This window comes from Lontra canadensis, unplaced genomic scaffold (genome assembly GCF_010015895.1).
Source record: "Lontra canadensis isolate GAN:19392208 unplaced genomic scaffold, GSC_riverotter_1.0 scaffold3, whole genome shotgun sequence".
NCBI lineage: Eukaryota > Metazoa > Chordata > Mammalia > Carnivora > Mustelidae > Lontra > Lontra canadensis.
In genome coordinates this window covers 23712201-23730738 of record NW_022630997.1, presented here as the reverse complement: position 1 = coordinate 23730738, position 18538 = coordinate 23712201, and the positions used below count along the sequence as shown (strand labels likewise).

At 34.5% G+C, this 18538-nt stretch overlaps 1 protein-coding gene across 4 annotated transcripts in view; it reads left to right on the top strand.

Moving 5' to 3' along the window:
* Positions 1 to 18538, top strand: part of EXOC6 (exocyst complex component 6) — a 236092-nt gene that overhangs the window by 53662 nt on the left and 163892 nt on the right. For all 4 annotated transcript variants that reach the window (XM_032836304.1, XM_032836314.1, XM_032836324.1 and 1 more), the window contains 2 exons: positions 13 to 103; positions 2841 to 2886. In XM_032836304.1, coding sequence (XP_032692195.1) covers positions 13 to 103; positions 2841 to 2886 — 137 coding nt within the window. The remainder of the gene's footprint in view (positions 1 to 12; positions 104 to 2840; positions 2887 to 18538) is intronic.

Genomic DNA, 18538 nt, shown 5'->3' with positions numbered 1-18538 from the left:
TTCTTTTCTAAGGTGATAGTCCAAACAGAAGATATTATTCGATGTAGAATTCAGCAGAGGAACATTACAATGGTAGTAGAAAAATTGCAGTTATGCCTTCCAGGTGAGTTAAACTTGTCTATAATGGAATGCTTGGCTTGGTAAAACTATAATTTAATTATAGCATACGGTCATTAGTCATAATGGGAATTACAGATTATTTGGTGATTGCCCCCAAAAGCTCATGGTTATCTTTCTTATCCACTTTAGTTCTTGAATTTTCATGGTTTTCTTACCTTATAAAGTTCTGTTTGATGATCTGTCACATCAGGTTCCTAGAACAACCTGTACCTCTCCCATTTCCTTCCTGCCTAGTTTGTCCTTTATCCCTCACTCCCCTCCCACTGCTTTTTTGTTTTTTCTCAGAATACTTTCCCATGGAGGAATGTCTTTTGATTACGTTTCCTTGCCTTTTCCTAATTTGCCCAATTTTTTTACTTCTAGTTTTCCACTGTTTTCTGTTTGTCACTTAAGCAGGTTGGTTTTGCTTTTCTCACAGTCTTGCTTTGCTGATAAAGTAAAAAAAAAAAAACCCTAAAGTACTAGGTCTTTTCCCTTTTTTGGTCATGCCTTTACCCTCCCATGTTTTGGAGAGACTGACTTTGTTGGTTTCTGAGTTTTTGGTCTTTCTGTTTTGGCTCAGATATTCCTGGAAAATCAAATAAATTCTAAGAAACTCACCAGTATTTTCTTTCCCCTTATGTATCCTGTTTGAACAAAAGGAAGCCAAAGTGTATGTCATCTTTTTATTCATATAGTAAGCTGAATTCATCTTAGTGTCCCATTTTTTAAACTTATTTTTTTCAGAAGGATCCTGAAGCTCCATGTCCGGGGAAATAGAATGAGATGTTTTTTATAATATTTATATAATAAATATTTAGCTTAGGACAGAAATTGTATGTTAAAACTTTCAGTAGGTTTTAGTAACTAAAAGACATTGTTTTCTGACTTTGTGAGGATAGCCTTTTTTTTAGAATCACTGAAATTCTGTTCAGTTTTATCTCTGGACCATGAATATTTGCACATTAACTTTGATTAAATAAAATGTCTGCTTCTTATGTTCCATTTCAGGGTTGAGAAACCTATTTCCTTATAGTAATGTTTAATAACACCTCTTCGCCAATATCAGATACACTCACTGAAGTAGCCATGAACACAGTCTTAAGTTTGATTGCTTTGACCCTGATGGTAATAAGCCTAAAAAATTGGGTACTGGTAGAATGCTAAACAGCTGAATTCAGCTTATTCCCCTGGGTGTGCTTTTTGGAATAGAGAAATAAAGGGAAGTAGAGGTTAGACTTTTGTTACTGCTACTGTCTTTGCTTTCAAGGCTGGACAGGCAATCTGAATTCATGTAAACACTGTCTTCTTAATAGCCACATTGAGAACTGCTTCCTTTCCTCCATCTAGCCTTCTATCTAATTATCCACTTGTGAATTCTTTTTGTGTCAGCAATTATGGTAGATATTGGAAATATAAAGTTGAAAATGACACAGTCATAGCTCTAAAGGAACCTGCGTTCTAATGTGAATAAGGATATAAAATATTTATTATTGTATAATTACCTAACTCCTTGGGTTAGCAGGGGTGTGAAAGGATATAAGAAGTCGTAGTGTAAACAGTGCATTTTCCTGGTATATTAGTTTTACTTGATTATTTATGAGGTGAGCATTATTTTTATATGGAAATAAGATAGATATGAAAGTTACATAAATTGTTGAGATAAAACAGGAGACGTCAAAGAAAGTTTATACTTAAGCAGCAATTGTAGGTTTTTCCCCAGGTTATATGTTTACTCTAATGTTTTGGTTGGAAAATGTGAGAAATACTGCATTACAATGTAGGGGCTGTGATAGAGGTATCCATAAAGTTCACAGGGTTAGGGTGGTTCACTGTTGCCACCATTGTAGCTTTATGGTTTTCAGACAAGTGAACTAAATATCTTCTGTACACTTGAAGACCCTTTGTAAGTAGCCAAAATAGAAAATCTAGAAAAAAATGTTGTCTGTCCGGTCTGTGAAAATGTGAGCTGGCTTGATGATCCAATGATAATTTACTCACTTTGTGCTTTGAAATTCTACTAAGGATAAATGGTAATCTGCATAGTTGCATTAAAACCTTTTTGGTGGCAGTGTGTCATCTTGCTGAAGCTTATAACAATTGTATTAAGTAATTGTGTTTCTGAGTCTATAATAGAAATGATCAAAGTTGATTTGTTATGTTTATTTATTATTTTATTATAATTTAATCTCTGTAAACTTGAATTTTTTTTTTTTCTTTGTCAGTTTGGTATAAAATTTTGCTTAGTTATCTAAAACACAGTTGTATTTGGTATATTTTTGTTATGTGTATTTTGTTTGATATATTGAATCAAAATTAATCAAGCTCATTTACTTAACTTTGTCTCTTGATTAACTGAAGTCCAAACTTCCAATTGCACTACAGGGAAGAGGTAATAAGTTTCTGAATATGATAATTGTTAATAGGTTACTATTTCAGTTATAGGTGTCAGCATTTGAAAGTATTTCAAATTCCAGATAATGTGTTCGTTTATATAATGTAATGTTCAATATATGAAGACATTAAAATGTTTTTATTTACTTGATATATAAAATTTTATTTGAAAATATAAAAGTAAATATTTAAGAAAATATAAGCCTGGATTAAAGTATAGAGAAAATTAATGTATAAAGTATAGAGAATATTAATGAATTTATAATAGGCTCTTTCCTGCTTTAATTTTTTCATCTAAATTTTTTTCTCATTTTGAAAGCTAAAGTAAGTTCTCCTTTTTAATGCAGTGCTGGAAATGTACAGTAAGCTAAAAGAACAGATGAGTGCAAAAAGGTGAGTTGGTTTCTTTCCTGTTTTTAATAAATACTTATTTTTCTATTAAAGAAAGCATGGATAAATACTATAAATTACAATGAGTCATGTGAAGTTTTGCTTTCTACCTTTATTCTTTTTTTGTGCAATTTGCCCATCGGAATCTAGTCTAATAAACAATTTGTAGCCATTTATTTGTGGATCCTTGTCCTTTATAAGTAAAATCAAAGATTGATGATATTGTTGAAGGACAAATAGACAACTGAACAGGAATGAAAAACTATTGATTAGCTTCCATGTGAACATTGCTTATAATGAAAGGTTAAGTGTGTATAGTGGGACCACAGTGAAAGCAGTGTAGGTAGTTTAAAATGTTTTAAAGATGAACAATTTTAAAGTAACATAAAAAAATCAGAATAAATGATAATATTCTATATTTGGAATAGGGAAATAATGATTTCCTCTTAATTTATTAATAATTGCTTAATTATCATAGTACATTATGTACAAATGTATACTCAAAGATTTGTGTGTGTCCTGCTTTGTAGTGCTAAGCATTGAATTTTATTGGCCTTTACCAATTCGCACTAATTAGTAGTTACTTTTTTCCTCCTTAACACGTCATAAACTATCCTGAAAGTATTTTATTTATGTATATATATATGTACATATGTGTGTATGTGTATATGTATTCCTTTTTTCTACCAAAGTTGTATATTCTCATATTTTAAAGATCTAGATGATATAGTTCTTTGTATTTGTTGCAGAAAAACAGGAATCATCTTTCCTTCTTGCCATTCACCATTCCTTCTTGCTAAAGGCAAAAACTTTTACCTCTTTTAAGGCATAATTTTTGTGTTTAATTTATGTCTTTATTTTCTTTTTTTAAGATTTTATTTATTTATTTGACAGAGAAATCACAAGTAGGCAGAGAGGCAGGCAGAGAGAGGGAGGGAAGCAGGTTCCCTGCTGAGCAGAGAGCCCCGTGTGGGGCTCAATCCCAGGACCCTGAGATCATGACCTGAGCCAAAGGCAGAGGCTTAATCCACTGAGCCACCCAGGCGCCCCCATTTATGCCTTTAAATAACTAACTTTTTTGTTGTTGTTGTTGTAATAGTTGAACTTTATTTTTTTAAATTAACATGTAATGTATTATGTTTCAGGGGTACAGGTCTGTTCATCGGTCTTACACAATTCACAGGGTTCACCATAGCACGTGTCCATCACCTAGCCACCCATCCTTCCAACCCCCCTCCACTCAAGCAACCCTCAGTTTGTTTTCTGAGATTAAGAGTCTCTTATGGTTTGTCTCCCTCTCTGGTTTCCTATTGTTTCATTTTTCCCTTCCTTCCCTGTTGGTCCTCTGTCTTCTCAAATTCCTCATATCAGTGAGATAGTGTGATAATTGTCTTTTTCTGATTGACTTATTTCGCTCAGCATAGTACCTTCTGGTTCCATCCACCTCATTGCAAATGGCAAGATATCAGTTTTTTGATGGCTGCATAGTATTCTATCATATACACACACACACCCCCCACATCTTCTTTGTCCATTCATCTGTTGATGGACATCTAGGCTCTTTCCGTAGTTTGGCTATTGTGGACATTGCTGCTGTAAACATTCTGGTGCACGTGCCCCTTCGGATCACTATATTTGTATCTTTAGGGTAAATACCCAGTAGTGCAATTGCTGGGTCATAGGGTAGCTCTATTTTCAACTTTTTGAGGAAGCTGCATACTGTTTTCCAGAGTGACTGCACCAGCTTGCATTCCCACCAACAATGTAAGAGGGTTCCCCTTTCTCAGCATCCTTGACAGCATCTGTTTCCTGACTTCTTAATTTTAGCCATTCTAACTGGTATGAGGTGGTATCTCATTGAGGTTTTGATTTGAATTTCCCTGATGCCAGGTAATGTTGAGCACTTTTTCATATGTCTGTTGGCCATTTGGATGTTTTTACAGAAATGTCTGTTCATGTCTTCTGCCCATTTCTTGATTGGATTATTTGTTTTTTGGGTATTGAATTTGGTAAGTTTTTATAGATTTTGGAGACCAGCTCTTTATCTGACATGTCATTTGCAAATATCTTCTCCCATTCTGTTAGTTGTCTTTTGGTTTGTTGACTGTTTCCTTTGCTGTGTAAAAGCTTTGATCTGATGAAGTCCCAATAGTTCATTTTTGCCCTTGCTTCCCTTGCCTTTGGCGCTGTTTCTAGGAAGAAGTTGCTGTGGCTGAGGTCGAAGAGGTTGCTGCCGATGTTCTCCTCAAGGATTTTGATGGAATCCTGTCTCACATTTAGGTCTTCCATCCATTTTGAGTCTCTTTTTGTGTATGGTGTAAGGAAATGGTCCATTCATTCTTCTGCGTGTGGCTGTCCAGTTTTCCCAACACCATTTGTTGAAGGGACTGTCTTTTTTTTCATTGGATATTCTTTCCTGCTTTGTTGAAGATTAGTTGACCATAGAGTTGAGGGTCCATTTCTGGGCTATTTTGTTCCATTGATCTGTGTGTGTGTGTTTTGCCAGTATCTTACTGTCTTGATGATTACAGCTTTGTAATAGAGCTTGAAGTCCAGAATTGTGATACCACCAGCTTTGGTTTTCTTTTTCAACATTCCTCTGGCTATTTGGGGTGTTTCCATACAAATTTTAGAATTATTTGTTCCATTTCTTTGAAAAAAGTTGATGGTATTTTGATATGGATTGCATTAAATATGTAGATTGCTCTAGGCAGCATACACGTTTTCACAATATTTGTTCTTCCAATCCATGAGCATGAAACTTTTTCCATTTCTTTGTGTCTTCCTCAATTTCTTCATGAGTATTCTATAGTTTTCTGAATACAGATTCTTTGCCTCTTTGGTTAGATTTATTCCTAGATATCTTATGGTTTTGGGTGCAATTGTAAATGGTATCTGCTCCTTAGTTTCTCTTTCTTCTGTCTTGTTGTTGGTATATAGAAATACAACTATTTCTGTGCATTGATTTTATATCCTGACACTTTACTGGATTCCTGTATGAGTTCTAGCAGTTTTGGGGTGGAGTCTTTTGGGTTTTCAACATAAAGTGTCATGTCATCTGCAAAGAGTGAGAGCTTCACTTCCTTGCAGATTCAGATGCCTTTTATTTCTTTTTGTTGTCTGATCGCTAGGACTTCCAGTACTATGTTGAATAGCAGTGGTGATAGTGGACATCCCTGCCATGTTCCTGACCTTAGGGGAAAAACTCTCAGTTTTTCCCCATTAAGAATGATATTTGCTGTGGGTTTTTCATAGAAGGCTTTTAGGATATTGAGGTATGTTCAGAATGGTTTGATAACTATCTAACTGAATTCCTGGGACCAGACAGAATTTAGGATTCCTACTCCTCTGCCATCTTACTCTTCCTAAATAACTAACTTTTAATATTTCTTCACTATTTTCCAGTTTGGGCTATTATATATTTTTTCCAATAACATAATCTATTATTTATATTCAGATTTCCCCATTTACCCCCCAGATATGTTATATCTTCATTTCCTTCTTGAAACTTTGGTAAATATGTACTTTTTTGTCCCTTTAATCTAGCACAGTCTTCCTGCTTCTGGTTTTCATGAAAGGGTCTAGGTCAGCTGTCCTGTCAATGAGGACAGTTTGGATTTATTTAATTATTTTCTCACAATTAGATTCAGATGAACTGTTTTTGGTATGAGTATGACATAAGTGATATTGTGTACCCCTCAGTGTATAAAATCAGAAGGCATATACTGTTAAATTGTCTCTAGGTTAAGCTAAATTTGATCATTTGGTTAAGAGGTTGTCTACAAATCGAAGAAGTATCTTTTCCTCTTTGCAATTACTAAGTAATCTGTGGGGTGATATTTTGAGTCGTATTTCCTCAACAACTTTTCTTTCATTGGTTTTAGGATTCTTGCTTTAGATTTTACATTTCTTTTTAAGTAATCTCCATACCCAGTGTGGGGCTCGATCTCATAACCCCAATATCTAGAGTCCTATGCTTCTCTGACTGAGCCAGCCAGTTGCCCCTCTTGCTTTAATTGGTTATTATATTGGGGTTACAAAATGGTGCTGTTTATAATTCTGTCATTCCTTTGACATTTATTAGATGTCTTTATTAATATAAAGAAGAGCTTTTCTTTTTTTTTAAAGCTCTTCCTTTATATTTCCCTTTTCTTTTTATCTTCCTTTTCTGATTATCACTATAGACTCAATGGATTTTTTCTTTAAATAAGTGAGTTATAATAATATAAAATGTATAATACATAATAATAAATACAATGTTGTTTTCATTATTCTTTTTGGTGCTCAAATTGTACCACATTTGGCTAGGGGAATTCCCTCAAGCCATTTTCTGTGTCTTCATTTATTTCTGAGTGCTTTCTTGGTTAACATGCAATATTATGTTCCACACTCACAGTGTACTTTTCTTGTCCTAGACCTAGAAATAGCCATTTTCCAAGGTACCCTAGTTCCTTTTAGTAATCGTATTTAGAAACAGATCTGCTTGCTAGGTGGGCTTATTAATAACTCCTACCCCAGACACATACCTCTCTCAGGCTCTCTAGTTGTGTAGGGTTGCAACTGAGAAGTTTGTAGCCATTCTGATTTCTCTTAATTTGTGACCTACCTTTTTTCTCTTTTAGAATCTTCCCTTGTGTGGTCTGTAGTTTCCTGACGGTGTGCTTTGATATGGGCCTGTTTACTTCCATTGTGCTGGGTACTTGGTGAACCTGTCTGGAATTTAATCTGGAAACTGTTCTTTGATCTGATCAATGTCTTTAAGATCTAGGAAATTTTCTTGAATTATTTATTTCTGTTTTCTTAATTCCAAGACAGATAGTGATGTTTAACCTTCTAGATTGGCCCTCTGATTTTCTTTTCTTTTTTAACATTTTTTATTTCTTTGACTTCTTGCTCTGCTTCTAGGATATTTCTTTATTTTTATCTTCCAAAAAGTAATGCTGATTTTATTTCATTTCTGCTCTCCAATTTTTAATTTCTAAGAAATTTTTGATCACCAAATATTTCTTTTCCTTCGTTTTCTTTCTTTCTTTCTTCCTTTCTTTCTTTCTTTTTTTTTTTTAAGGTAAGCTGTTCTGGATTTACTGTTAACAGTATTTTGTCTTAACTTCTGCGAGATTTTAGATGTATGTATTTACATATCTCCTTGCATATAGTTTGTTTCCACTAAGTTTTTTTTCCCCCTCAGGTTTTTTTTTGTTTTTGTTTTTTGTTTTAATCTCTGACTTTGTTGGTAGGGGTGTTTCTCAGATGTCAGGTGATTCCTTGGTTGACTCCTCATATTTAAGTGTAGTGGACATAAGGCACTGATTGGAAGCCCTAGGTATGTGGGTAGAACTTATTGATTGTGAATATCACTGTGAGGTTATCTAGCTGGGCTGTTCAGTGGTGAGCCTTTGGTGTTAATATCTGGAGTTATTTCTTCTGGGGCTGTTCAGATTCCCTAGAGGAGACTTTTGAGGAAAAAAAGTCGGGAGAGTAAAGATATGACTGCCAGCATTCTGGGATCTGAGTTGGGGAAGAGAGCATTTAGTATATTTAGCTCTACTAATCCTCTTGTTTTCTGATCAGTAATATTGCCTTCAACCTTGGGTGGTCTCCTCACTCTATTCAGAGATTATCTGTTGTAGTCTCTAGTATTTTGCCAAAATGGAGAATGATTGTTGCTCAGATGAATGGAGTGGAGTTTGCTGCTTAAATAGATTATCAACCAATATTCCTTACTTTAGCCCTTTATTCACTCCCAGTTCTGTAAGTCGTGGGATTCCTGTCAATTCTTGACATTTTGGATATTACAGAGAATAAATAAGTTTATCCTTGGTTTCTCAACTATTGGCTTAGAATTCGGTTTTCTCAGATGTGATGAGGTTTTTTTGTTTTTTGTTTTTTGTTTTTTTTTAACCCACATGTCTGGTCAGCTTTCAACATTCTACAATTTTACCGTTCTCTCTTCTCCTTTTCTGTTCACTGTGTAGACTTAAACTTTTAAAGAAAAATCTCCTGTTATTTTATTGTTTCAAGGAGTTAAGGTTAAAAAGCATGTATTCAGGCTGCCATCACACTAAATATTTAGGACCCCACTTTGGTGCTCTGCCATATTTTTGTTCAGTTAAATATTCATATGGGATAATAAAATAGAGGGCATGAGCAGATGTTATTCCTGGTTATCATTAGAGGTTGCAAATTAGCAACCTGCAGAGTCAAACTTGCCCACAATTATGTTTGGTTTGACTTGTAAAATGTAAAAAAAAAAAAAAAAAAGAAAAGTGTTTTTTGTTAGTTGATATCACTTCATATTTGTTAAAATATATGGATTTATATTCTGCTGACTCCCAAATCTGAGTCTCAAATCTAAAGCTTGGTTTTGACATCTCTGATTCATGTTAAATCTTTTCACATGGATATTCCACTACTATCTCAAGTTCAGCAAGTCTGAAACAGGCTTAAAATCTTTGCTTATTCTTGGATTGGGTCCTTTTCTATGAAATGTGCTGCAAAATATTTACTCTGTGGTACAGTTTTTTATTTTTAAGTTATTTACTTAGCAACTTTTTAGACCCAAATACACAAATCATAAGTCTGTAGCTCCATGAATTTTAAAAAAGTGAATACACCTTTATAACCACCAAGATCAAGATTTGAACATTATTTGTATCCCAAAAGCTTTTCTCATCCATTCTCTTCTGGTCATTACTACCAAACAAGATGGAGAACATTTCCATCACCCTTTTATGCCCCTTCTCAATCCATTCCTCTTTCCCTCCACAGATAACTATATTCTGATTTCTATCACATGTTCTCAGAATTGATGTAAATGGAATCATAGAATGTATTTATTTTTCTTGTCTAGTATCTCTCACTTCAAATGTTTTGAGATTCATCTATGTTATTGCAAATACCAATTATTTGTTTCTTTTCATTGATGTGTAGTATTAAGTTCTAAGAAGTTTTTTATCTGTTTACCAGTTGGTGGGTATTTGGGTTGTTTTCAGTTTGGGCGTATAATGAATCAGGCTGTCATAAAATTAGTGGACAAGCCTTTCTGTAGGCAGATGTTTATGTATCTCTTTAATATATGTGTAGGAGTAGACTTGCTGGGTTATATTGTAAATGTAGGCTACCTTTTATAAGGAGACATTAAATAGTTTCCCAAAATGGTTGTACCATTTTATACTCTCACTGGCAATGAGAATTTTAGATACTGCACATCCTTGCCAACATACAGTGTTGTTGTCTGCTCTAGTTGAACCATTTTGGTACATATAAAATGGTCGTTCCAATTTGCATTTCTCTGGTGACTGACATTGGTTGTCTTTTCATTTGCCATTTTGTCATTTGTGAATTTTCTTTTATAAAATGTCTGCTCAGTAATTTTAGGTTTAGAGACACATTGAGCAGAAGGTGCAGAGTTCCCATATACCTTCCTCTCAACACAGTTTCTTGCATGAGTGTAGTGCATTTCTTACAATTCATGAATCAATACTGACATGTTGTTAACTCCAGAGTTTACAATAGGGTTCACTCTTTTGTATTACACTGTATAGAGGGTTTTGACAAATGCATAATGTCCTATCTACCATGACAGCATCATACAGTATAGCTTCCCGAAAAATCTCTCATGCTTCATCTCTTTCTTCATCCCTTCATTTCTTCATCTCATCCCTTCATCTCATCCTTCGTCTCTCCCCACAACCACTGCCAGTCTATGACCTTTTTACTGTTTCTATTCTGCCTTTTTCAGAATGTTCTATAATTGGGATCATACAGTATATGTCATACTCAGACTAGCTTTGTTCACTTAGCAATATGCATTTAAGGTTCCTCCATGTCTTTTTGTGGTCAATTCTTTTTATGGATAAATAATATTGCATTATATGGTTGTACCACAGTTTATTTATCCATTCACCTGTTGAAGGACATCTTGGTTGGTTCTGACTTCTGGCAATTATGAATAATGCAGCTATAAACATTTGTGTGCAGGTTTTTGTGTGGAATAACTTTTTAATTCATTTAGATAAGTACCTAGTGATACAGTTGCTAGATTATACAGAAAGACTATATTTAGTTTTTTAAAAAAGATTTTATTTATTTATTTATCAGAGAGAATAGCACAAGCAGGGGGAGTGGAAGGCAGAGGAAGATGCAGACTCCCTGATGAACAAGGAGCCCAGTGTAGGACTTGATCCCAGAACCCAGAGATCATGACCCGAGGTGAAGGCAGACCCTTAACCAACTGAGCCACCCAGGTGTCCCTGGAGGGACAATGTTTAGCTTTATAAGAAGCAGGCAAATTGTCTTTCAAAGTGGCTTTACTATTTTGCACCGTCAGCAATAATAATGAATTAAAGTTCTGTTGCTCCACACCCTCAACAGGATTTGGTATTGTCAGCATTTTGGATTTTAGCCATTCTAATAGATGTAGGTAGTATCTCATTTTAATTTGTAGTTCCCTATCGGCATGTGATGTTCAGCATTTTTTCATATGCTTATTTGCTATCTGTATATCTTCTTTGGTGAGTTATCTCTTCAGATCTTTTGTATGCTTTTAAGTTTGGTTGGTGGTGTTCTTATTGCTGACTTTTAAGTATTTTTTGTATAGTTTATATATTAGTTATTTATCAGATATATATTTTGAAAACATCTTCCATTCTGTGGCTAGTCTTTTCATTCTCTTATCAGTATCTTTTTAGAACAGAAGATTATTAATTTTAATGAAGTCCAGCTTACTAGATTTTTTTCCATAGATCATGTTTTGGTGGTGTTTCTGAAAACTCATTGCCAAACCCAGGGTCACTTAGATTTTCTCCAATGTTAATTTCTAGAGTTTTGTGTTTTACATTTATGTCTATGATCTATTATGACTTAATTTTTGTGAAACCGTTCATGAACATGGAATATCTCTGCATTTATTTAGATTTTCCTTGATTTCTTTCATCAGTTTTCTGGTTTTCTTCATATAGATCTTGTATGTATGTGGTTAGATTTATACATAATTCATTTATTGGTGCTCAAGTAAGTGTAATTGTGTTTTTAATTTCAAATCCCAGTTGTTCCTTGCTGGTTTACCAAAGGGCAATTGACTTCAGTATCTTAACCTGGTACTCTTCAACCTTGATATAATCAGTTACTATTCTGGGAATTTTTTTGTAGATTCTTTGAGATTTTCTACATAGACAATTATGTCATCTGCAGACAGGCCTTTTCTTTCTTTCTTCCCAGTATGATTACCTTTTATTTCTTTTTCTTGTCTTACTGGGTTAGCAATAAAGATCAGTATGATGGTTAAATTGGAGTGATGAGGAGGAACATCCTTGCATGTTTCTGATCTCATGGGGAATAACATTGTGTTTTTCACCATTAAGTTTGATATTAGTTTTGTATTTTTATTCTTTTAAATTTGTTAAGATGTGTTTTATAGCCCAGAATATGGTCTATATTGGTGAATGTTCTATGTGAGCTTGAAAAGAATATGTATTCTGTTGTTGGATGAAGTATTCTCTAAATGTCAGTTAAATCCAATTGATTGATGGCGCTCTTTAGTTCAACAGTATTCTTTTTTTTTTTTTTTAAGATTTTATTTATTTATTTGACAGAGATCACAAGTAGGCAGAGAGGCAGACAGAGGGAGAGGAGGAAGCAGGCTCCCTGCCGAGCAGAGATTCCGATGCGGGGCTCGATCCCAGGACCCTGGGATCATGACCTGAGCCGAAGGCAGAGGCTTTAACCCACTGAGCCACTCAGGCGCCTCTCAGCAGTATTCTTAATTGAATTTATTGTCTGCTGGATCTGTTAATTACTGTTATTTTTTTTTTAAGATTTTATTTATTTGACAGAGAGATCACAAGTAGAGAGAGAGAGAGGAGGAAGCAGGCTCTTTCTAGCCTAGCAGAGAGCCTGATGTGGGACTTGATCCCAGGACCCTGAGATCATGACCTGAGCTGAAGGCAGAGGCCTAACCCACTGAGCCACCCAGGCAGCCCCAGATTTTTTTTTTTAATAAAGATTTTATTTATTTATTTGACACAGAAAGAGAGAGCACAAGTAGGCAGAGAAGCAGGCAGATAGAGGGGAGGAAGCAGGCTCCCCGCTGAGCAGAGAGCCCGATGCAGGGCTCAATCCCAGGACCTGATACCATGACCTGGGCTGAAGGCAGAGGCTTAACCCACTGAGTCACCCAGGTGCCCCTGTTAGAGGAGTTTTAAGTCTTCAACTATGTTAGTGAATTTGTCTGTTTTCCTTGCTTTTGTATCAATTTTTGCCTCACATATTTTGACAGTCTGTTATTAGTCATATACACTTTAAGGATTGTTATATCTTTTTAGAGATAATTTTATCATTATGTAATACTTTTCTTTATCTCTCATAACTTTCCTTGCTCTGAAGTCTGCTTTATCTGAAATTAATATAGCTACTCCAGCTTTCTTTTGATTAGTGTTATCATAGTATATCCATCCCTTAACTTTTATTATCTCTGTGTTTTTATGTTTGAAGTTTCCCTTTTATACAATAAATATATTGTTGGGTCTTGTATGTGTTCTCCACCCAGAATCGTAGAACTTCCATAAGAAAATGTAGAAAGATATTTTCACATTACCTGGGGTAAGCAAAGATGTTTTTAGAAGGATCACAAAAAGCTACTATACAGAATTGGAAATTGGACTTCAAATAAAAAATTTTGTTCATCAAAATACACCTTAAAGATGGGGCGCCTGGGTGGCTCAGTGGGTTAAAGCCTCTGCATTCAGCCCAGGTCACGATCCCAGGGTCCTGGGATTGAGCCCCCCCTCATCGGGCTCTCTGCTCAGTGGGGAGCCTGTTTCCTCCTCTCTGTCTGCCTGCCTTTCTGCCTGCTTGTGATCTCTGTCTGCCATATAAATAAATAAAATCTTTAAAAAATATATATACCTTAAAGAAAATTGATAGGCAAGCCACAGACTAGGAGAAAGCATTTGCAAGATTTTTTTTTTTTTTTTTGGACAGGACTCATAACCACAATATATAAAGAGCTTTTATAAATTAATTAAAAGGAAAAAAAAGAATAAAAATTAGGAACTTAACGGTTTCCGGACTCACATGTAAAGAGCTTTGAAGGAAGAAATCACTCCTGTCTTTACAACAAGAAGAGAACTAATCAAACTGAAAATAAAAAACCTTTTTTAAAAAAAGATTTCATTTGTCAGAGAGAAAGAGAGAGCACAGCAGATGGAGCAGCAGGCAGAGGGAGAAGCAATCTCCCTGCTGAGAACAGAGCCTGATGTGGGACTTGATGCCAGGACCTGGGATCATGACCTGAGCCACAGGCAGATGCTTAACTGACTGAGAGTAACCCAGATGTCCCTAAAAAACCTTTTTTTTAGATCCATTGGAGAAACAAGGTCATAGGGCAATCTACTGGCCCTGGAATTGGAGAGATGGGCAAATAGAGACTATCACAGTTTACTGAGAGCAGAAGCCACTGCTAGACCTTGGTTGGAACACTTAAAGGTTATTGAGCGTACTGGCTGCCGAAATAAAATATTTCTAGGGGTACAGGAAGTCCACCACTCTTTCATGAATTTTAGCTTCAGGAGCTCTACTGGATTCTCAGAGTAAGGATCACAGCAAAATACTAACAGAGAAAGAAAAAAGTAACCAGTTTGAAATAAGCCCAGAGTGCTGTATTCTTAGCAAGGCTAGCTGGCAAAATTTTGATATGAATCTCATTACTTTAACAGATGTTGAGCTATTAAGACTTTATTTCTTCTTGAGTCAGTTTTCCTATCTTATGTTTTGTCAAGGACTTTGACCACTTTATCTGAGTTGTTGAATTTTTTGGCATAAACTTATTTATAATATTGTCCTCTCATCCTTTTAATGTTCTTCTTTGTCACTCCCAATATTAGTAATTTGTGGTTTTATTCCCTTGAGTTATATGATAGGAGGCTTACAATTTTATGGATATTTTCAATGATCTAAGATTTGAGTTTGTTTATTCTTTGATTTCTATTTTTATTTGTATTATTTCCATTGTTACACAAGTAGTTTAATTTGTTCTTTTCTGTTTTCATAAAGTGGAAATTTAGGACAGTGATTTTATGCCTCTCTTTTTAAATTTTCAATCATTTATTGTAATGATTTGAACAGTAAATATGCTGTAAAATAAGTGATATTAATTTAAAATTACTATAATTTCAGAGTGCCTGGGTGGCTCAGTGGGTTAAAGCCTCTGCCTTTGGCTCAGGTCATGATCCCAGGGTCCTGGGATCAAGCCCTGCATCGGACTCTGCTCAGCAGGGAGCCTGCTTCTCTTCCTCTCTCTCTGCCTGCTTCTCTGCCTACTTGTGATCTCTGTCAAATAAATAAATAAAATCTTTAAAAAAAAATAAAATGACTATAATTTCACCCCAAAATGACTGTAATTTCCTAGACATCAGCGTATCAATGTAAAGAACAAAGACACAAGCAATGCTGTAATGAAACTCAACTTCTATGGGAACATTTTCTCTAGTATAAGGAAATCAGTATGTTTTTAAAAGTTTAAGATGTACTCAAATACTATATATATCATGATTGACTCTAAAATGACAAAATAATGTATATGTTTTTTAAGTTTTTTAAAAATTTATTAATTTATTTAAGTAATCCCTACCCCCAACATGGGGCTTCAATTTATAACCCCGAGACCAGGAGTCACATGCTGTTCCAACTGAGCCAGCCATATGCCTTTCTTCTTTATTACAAACATTTAAAGTTATATGTTTTCCTCTGAGAACTACTTTAGGTGCAGTTTTGAAATGTTTTTATGATCTTTTAGTTTATAATATTTTCTTAAAAAAGACAAAAACAAAAAATATTTTCTTTTTTTTCAAATATTTTATTTCTTTATTTGAGAGAAAGAAAGAGTGCAAGAATGGGGAGAGGAGCAGAGAGAGGGACAAGCAGACTCTGCACTGAGCTCAGAGCCTGATGTGGGGCTCAATCCCATGCCCTGAGATCATGACCTGAGCCAAAATCACGAGTCAGATGCTTAACTGAGTTACCCGGGCTCTCCTTATTTTCCTTCTTTTAAACTTTTGGTTTAGTGTATTTAATTTTAAATATTTGGGGGACTTTTAGGATGTATTATGATCTTTATTATTAATTTCTAGTTTGATACTCTTGGGTGAGTGAACATACTTTGTATGATTTCAAACCTTTGACATTTATTGATAATTGTTTAGTGACCCAGTACATCATCTATCTTGGTGACTATTTCATGTGTACTTGCAGAGACTGTGTATTTTGCAGTGGTGGCTTTAGTGTTCTAGAAATACCAGTTAGGTCATGTTAGTGTTAGAGCAATTCAGATATTCTTTTTTCCTTCGTGTTTTTTGTTGGCCCATTCTATCAGGGGTAAGAGAGGGCTGTTAAGTATTCTACTACTGTGGTTTGTCTATTTTCCTGTTCTTTAAATTTTCTTTTATATATTTCAAAGCTCTGTTACTAGATGCATTCATATTTATGATTATTTTATGTCCTTACTAACTTTGTGTCATATGAAATGTCTTTCTGTATCTTTGGTAATATTCTGTGTCCTGAATTCAACTTTGCCTGGTGCCTGGTGTTGATGTAGTCATTAGTTATTCCAGCATGCTTATACTAGATGTTTCAGGGTCTAACTTTGACATCCTTTAACTTTTAACCCTACTCTTTATATTTAAAGTGTGTTTCTTATGAACAGCATATAGTTGGGTCTTACTTTTTTTCATCCCCATACAGTGGGCAATCTCGAATATTCTACTTTGCAAATGGCATTTTAGACCATTTTTTTTTAACTTTTAAAAAGATTTATTTACTTATTCTAGAGAGAGAGAGAGGGGAAGTGGCAGAGAGAGAAAGGGAGAGAGAAAAATCACAAGCAGACTCACTACTGAGCACAGAGCCCACGTGAGGCTCAATCCCATGAATCTCAGATCATGACCTAAGCTGAAACCAGGAGCCGGATGCCAACGAACTGAGTTACCCAGGCACCCCTAGAGCTTTTATATTTATGTACTTATTATTATGGTTGACTTTTCAATTAATTATCTTCTATTTGTCTGATGTATTTCTTTCTTTCCTTCCTTTTCATGATTGAGGTTTTGTTTTAGTGTGTGTGTATATATATATATAAATATTTATCTCTAACTCTGTTCACATACTAGGTATACATCTTTGTTTAACTTTTTAGAGCACAATATGCATGCTTAACTCCCCACAGTTGACTTTCAGATAATGTTATTATACTTCATCAACAATTTAAGAAACTTAGAACAGTTGTACTTATTCCCATCCTGTTTGTTGTGTTTTTGTTTTAATATAATTTACTTGTAACACACACACATAATTAAAACAAATTCTTTAATACTTACTCACTTAATCTTTCTGTTAGACTTTTTTCCTTTTTGTAGATCCAGGTTTCTAAGTGACATAATTGCCTTTAACATGATAAATTTTGTTTAGTATTTATTATAGTACACATCTGCCTGCTAAAGAAAATTTTCTTGCTTTATCTATCTGGAAATGTGTTTATTTTACTTCTATTTCTGAACAATAGCTTGTATCAGTATGGAATTCTTGGTTTTCAGAGGGTCCCTTCACCTCAACAATTTAAATATTATGTTTTTTTCATTTTCTGCTCTCCATTGTTTCTATTTAGAAGTTCAGCTATCATTCTCATTGGTATTACAAGGTTTGCAATTAGGTCTTTTTTCCTCTCGTCTTCGTATATTTTGTTTTTAGGAGTTTGATTGTGATGTGGTTAGGTGTGGTTTTCTTTGTAGTTATATTGCTTGGGTTTTTTTTTAGCTTATTCTGAATCTGGGGGTTGATAACGTTCATCAGTTTTGAAAATTTCAGGGCTCTTATCTCTTCAAGTATTTCTTCACCATTATTTTCTCTCTTTCCTTTCTTTTGGGAATTCCAGTTACATGTATGTTGGATCATTTAACGTTGTCTGTAATTTCTAAGAACTCCTCCTTTTCTCTCTTTTCTTTTTTTGTTTCATGTTGGATAATTTTTTGGACCTATCTTATACTTTACTGAACCTGTTTCTTTTGATCTCAGACACTGTTCCTCCTATCCTTATTCTTTGTATGTTTGTGTGTGTTTTAGTTTGCAAAATGTCTGTTCAAGTTGTCTTGAACATAGATAATGAACATGGAACAATGATTCATAGATCATTTTTTCTTCTGCACCTAGTCTGCTCTTAAGCCCATTGAATGAATTCTTTATTCTGATATTTTGTCTTATTTTCAGGTTTTTCATTTGATTCTTTGTTGTAATTTTTCCACTAAAATTTCCTATCATTTCACGCATATTAACTTCTTTCTTCCTAGAGCCTGTAACATTTATAATATAGTATAATAATAAGGTTTTCATTTGTTAATTCCAAGATCTAGGCCAGTGTATATATGCTTCCATTGACTTTTTCTTTTACTTTTTGATCACATTTTTCTGCTTATTTAAGTATCTTGTAATTTTTTCTTACATGCAGGGTACTGTGTTTAGAATAGTAGAGACTGAGGTAACCACTTCTATGATAGTTCAAACTTTGGTGAATTGGAAATGCTCAAGGGAAGGCAAATCAAGTAAGATCAGTGACATTATTTGTTTTGTTTTGTTTTAAAGATTTTATTTATTTATTTATTTATTTATT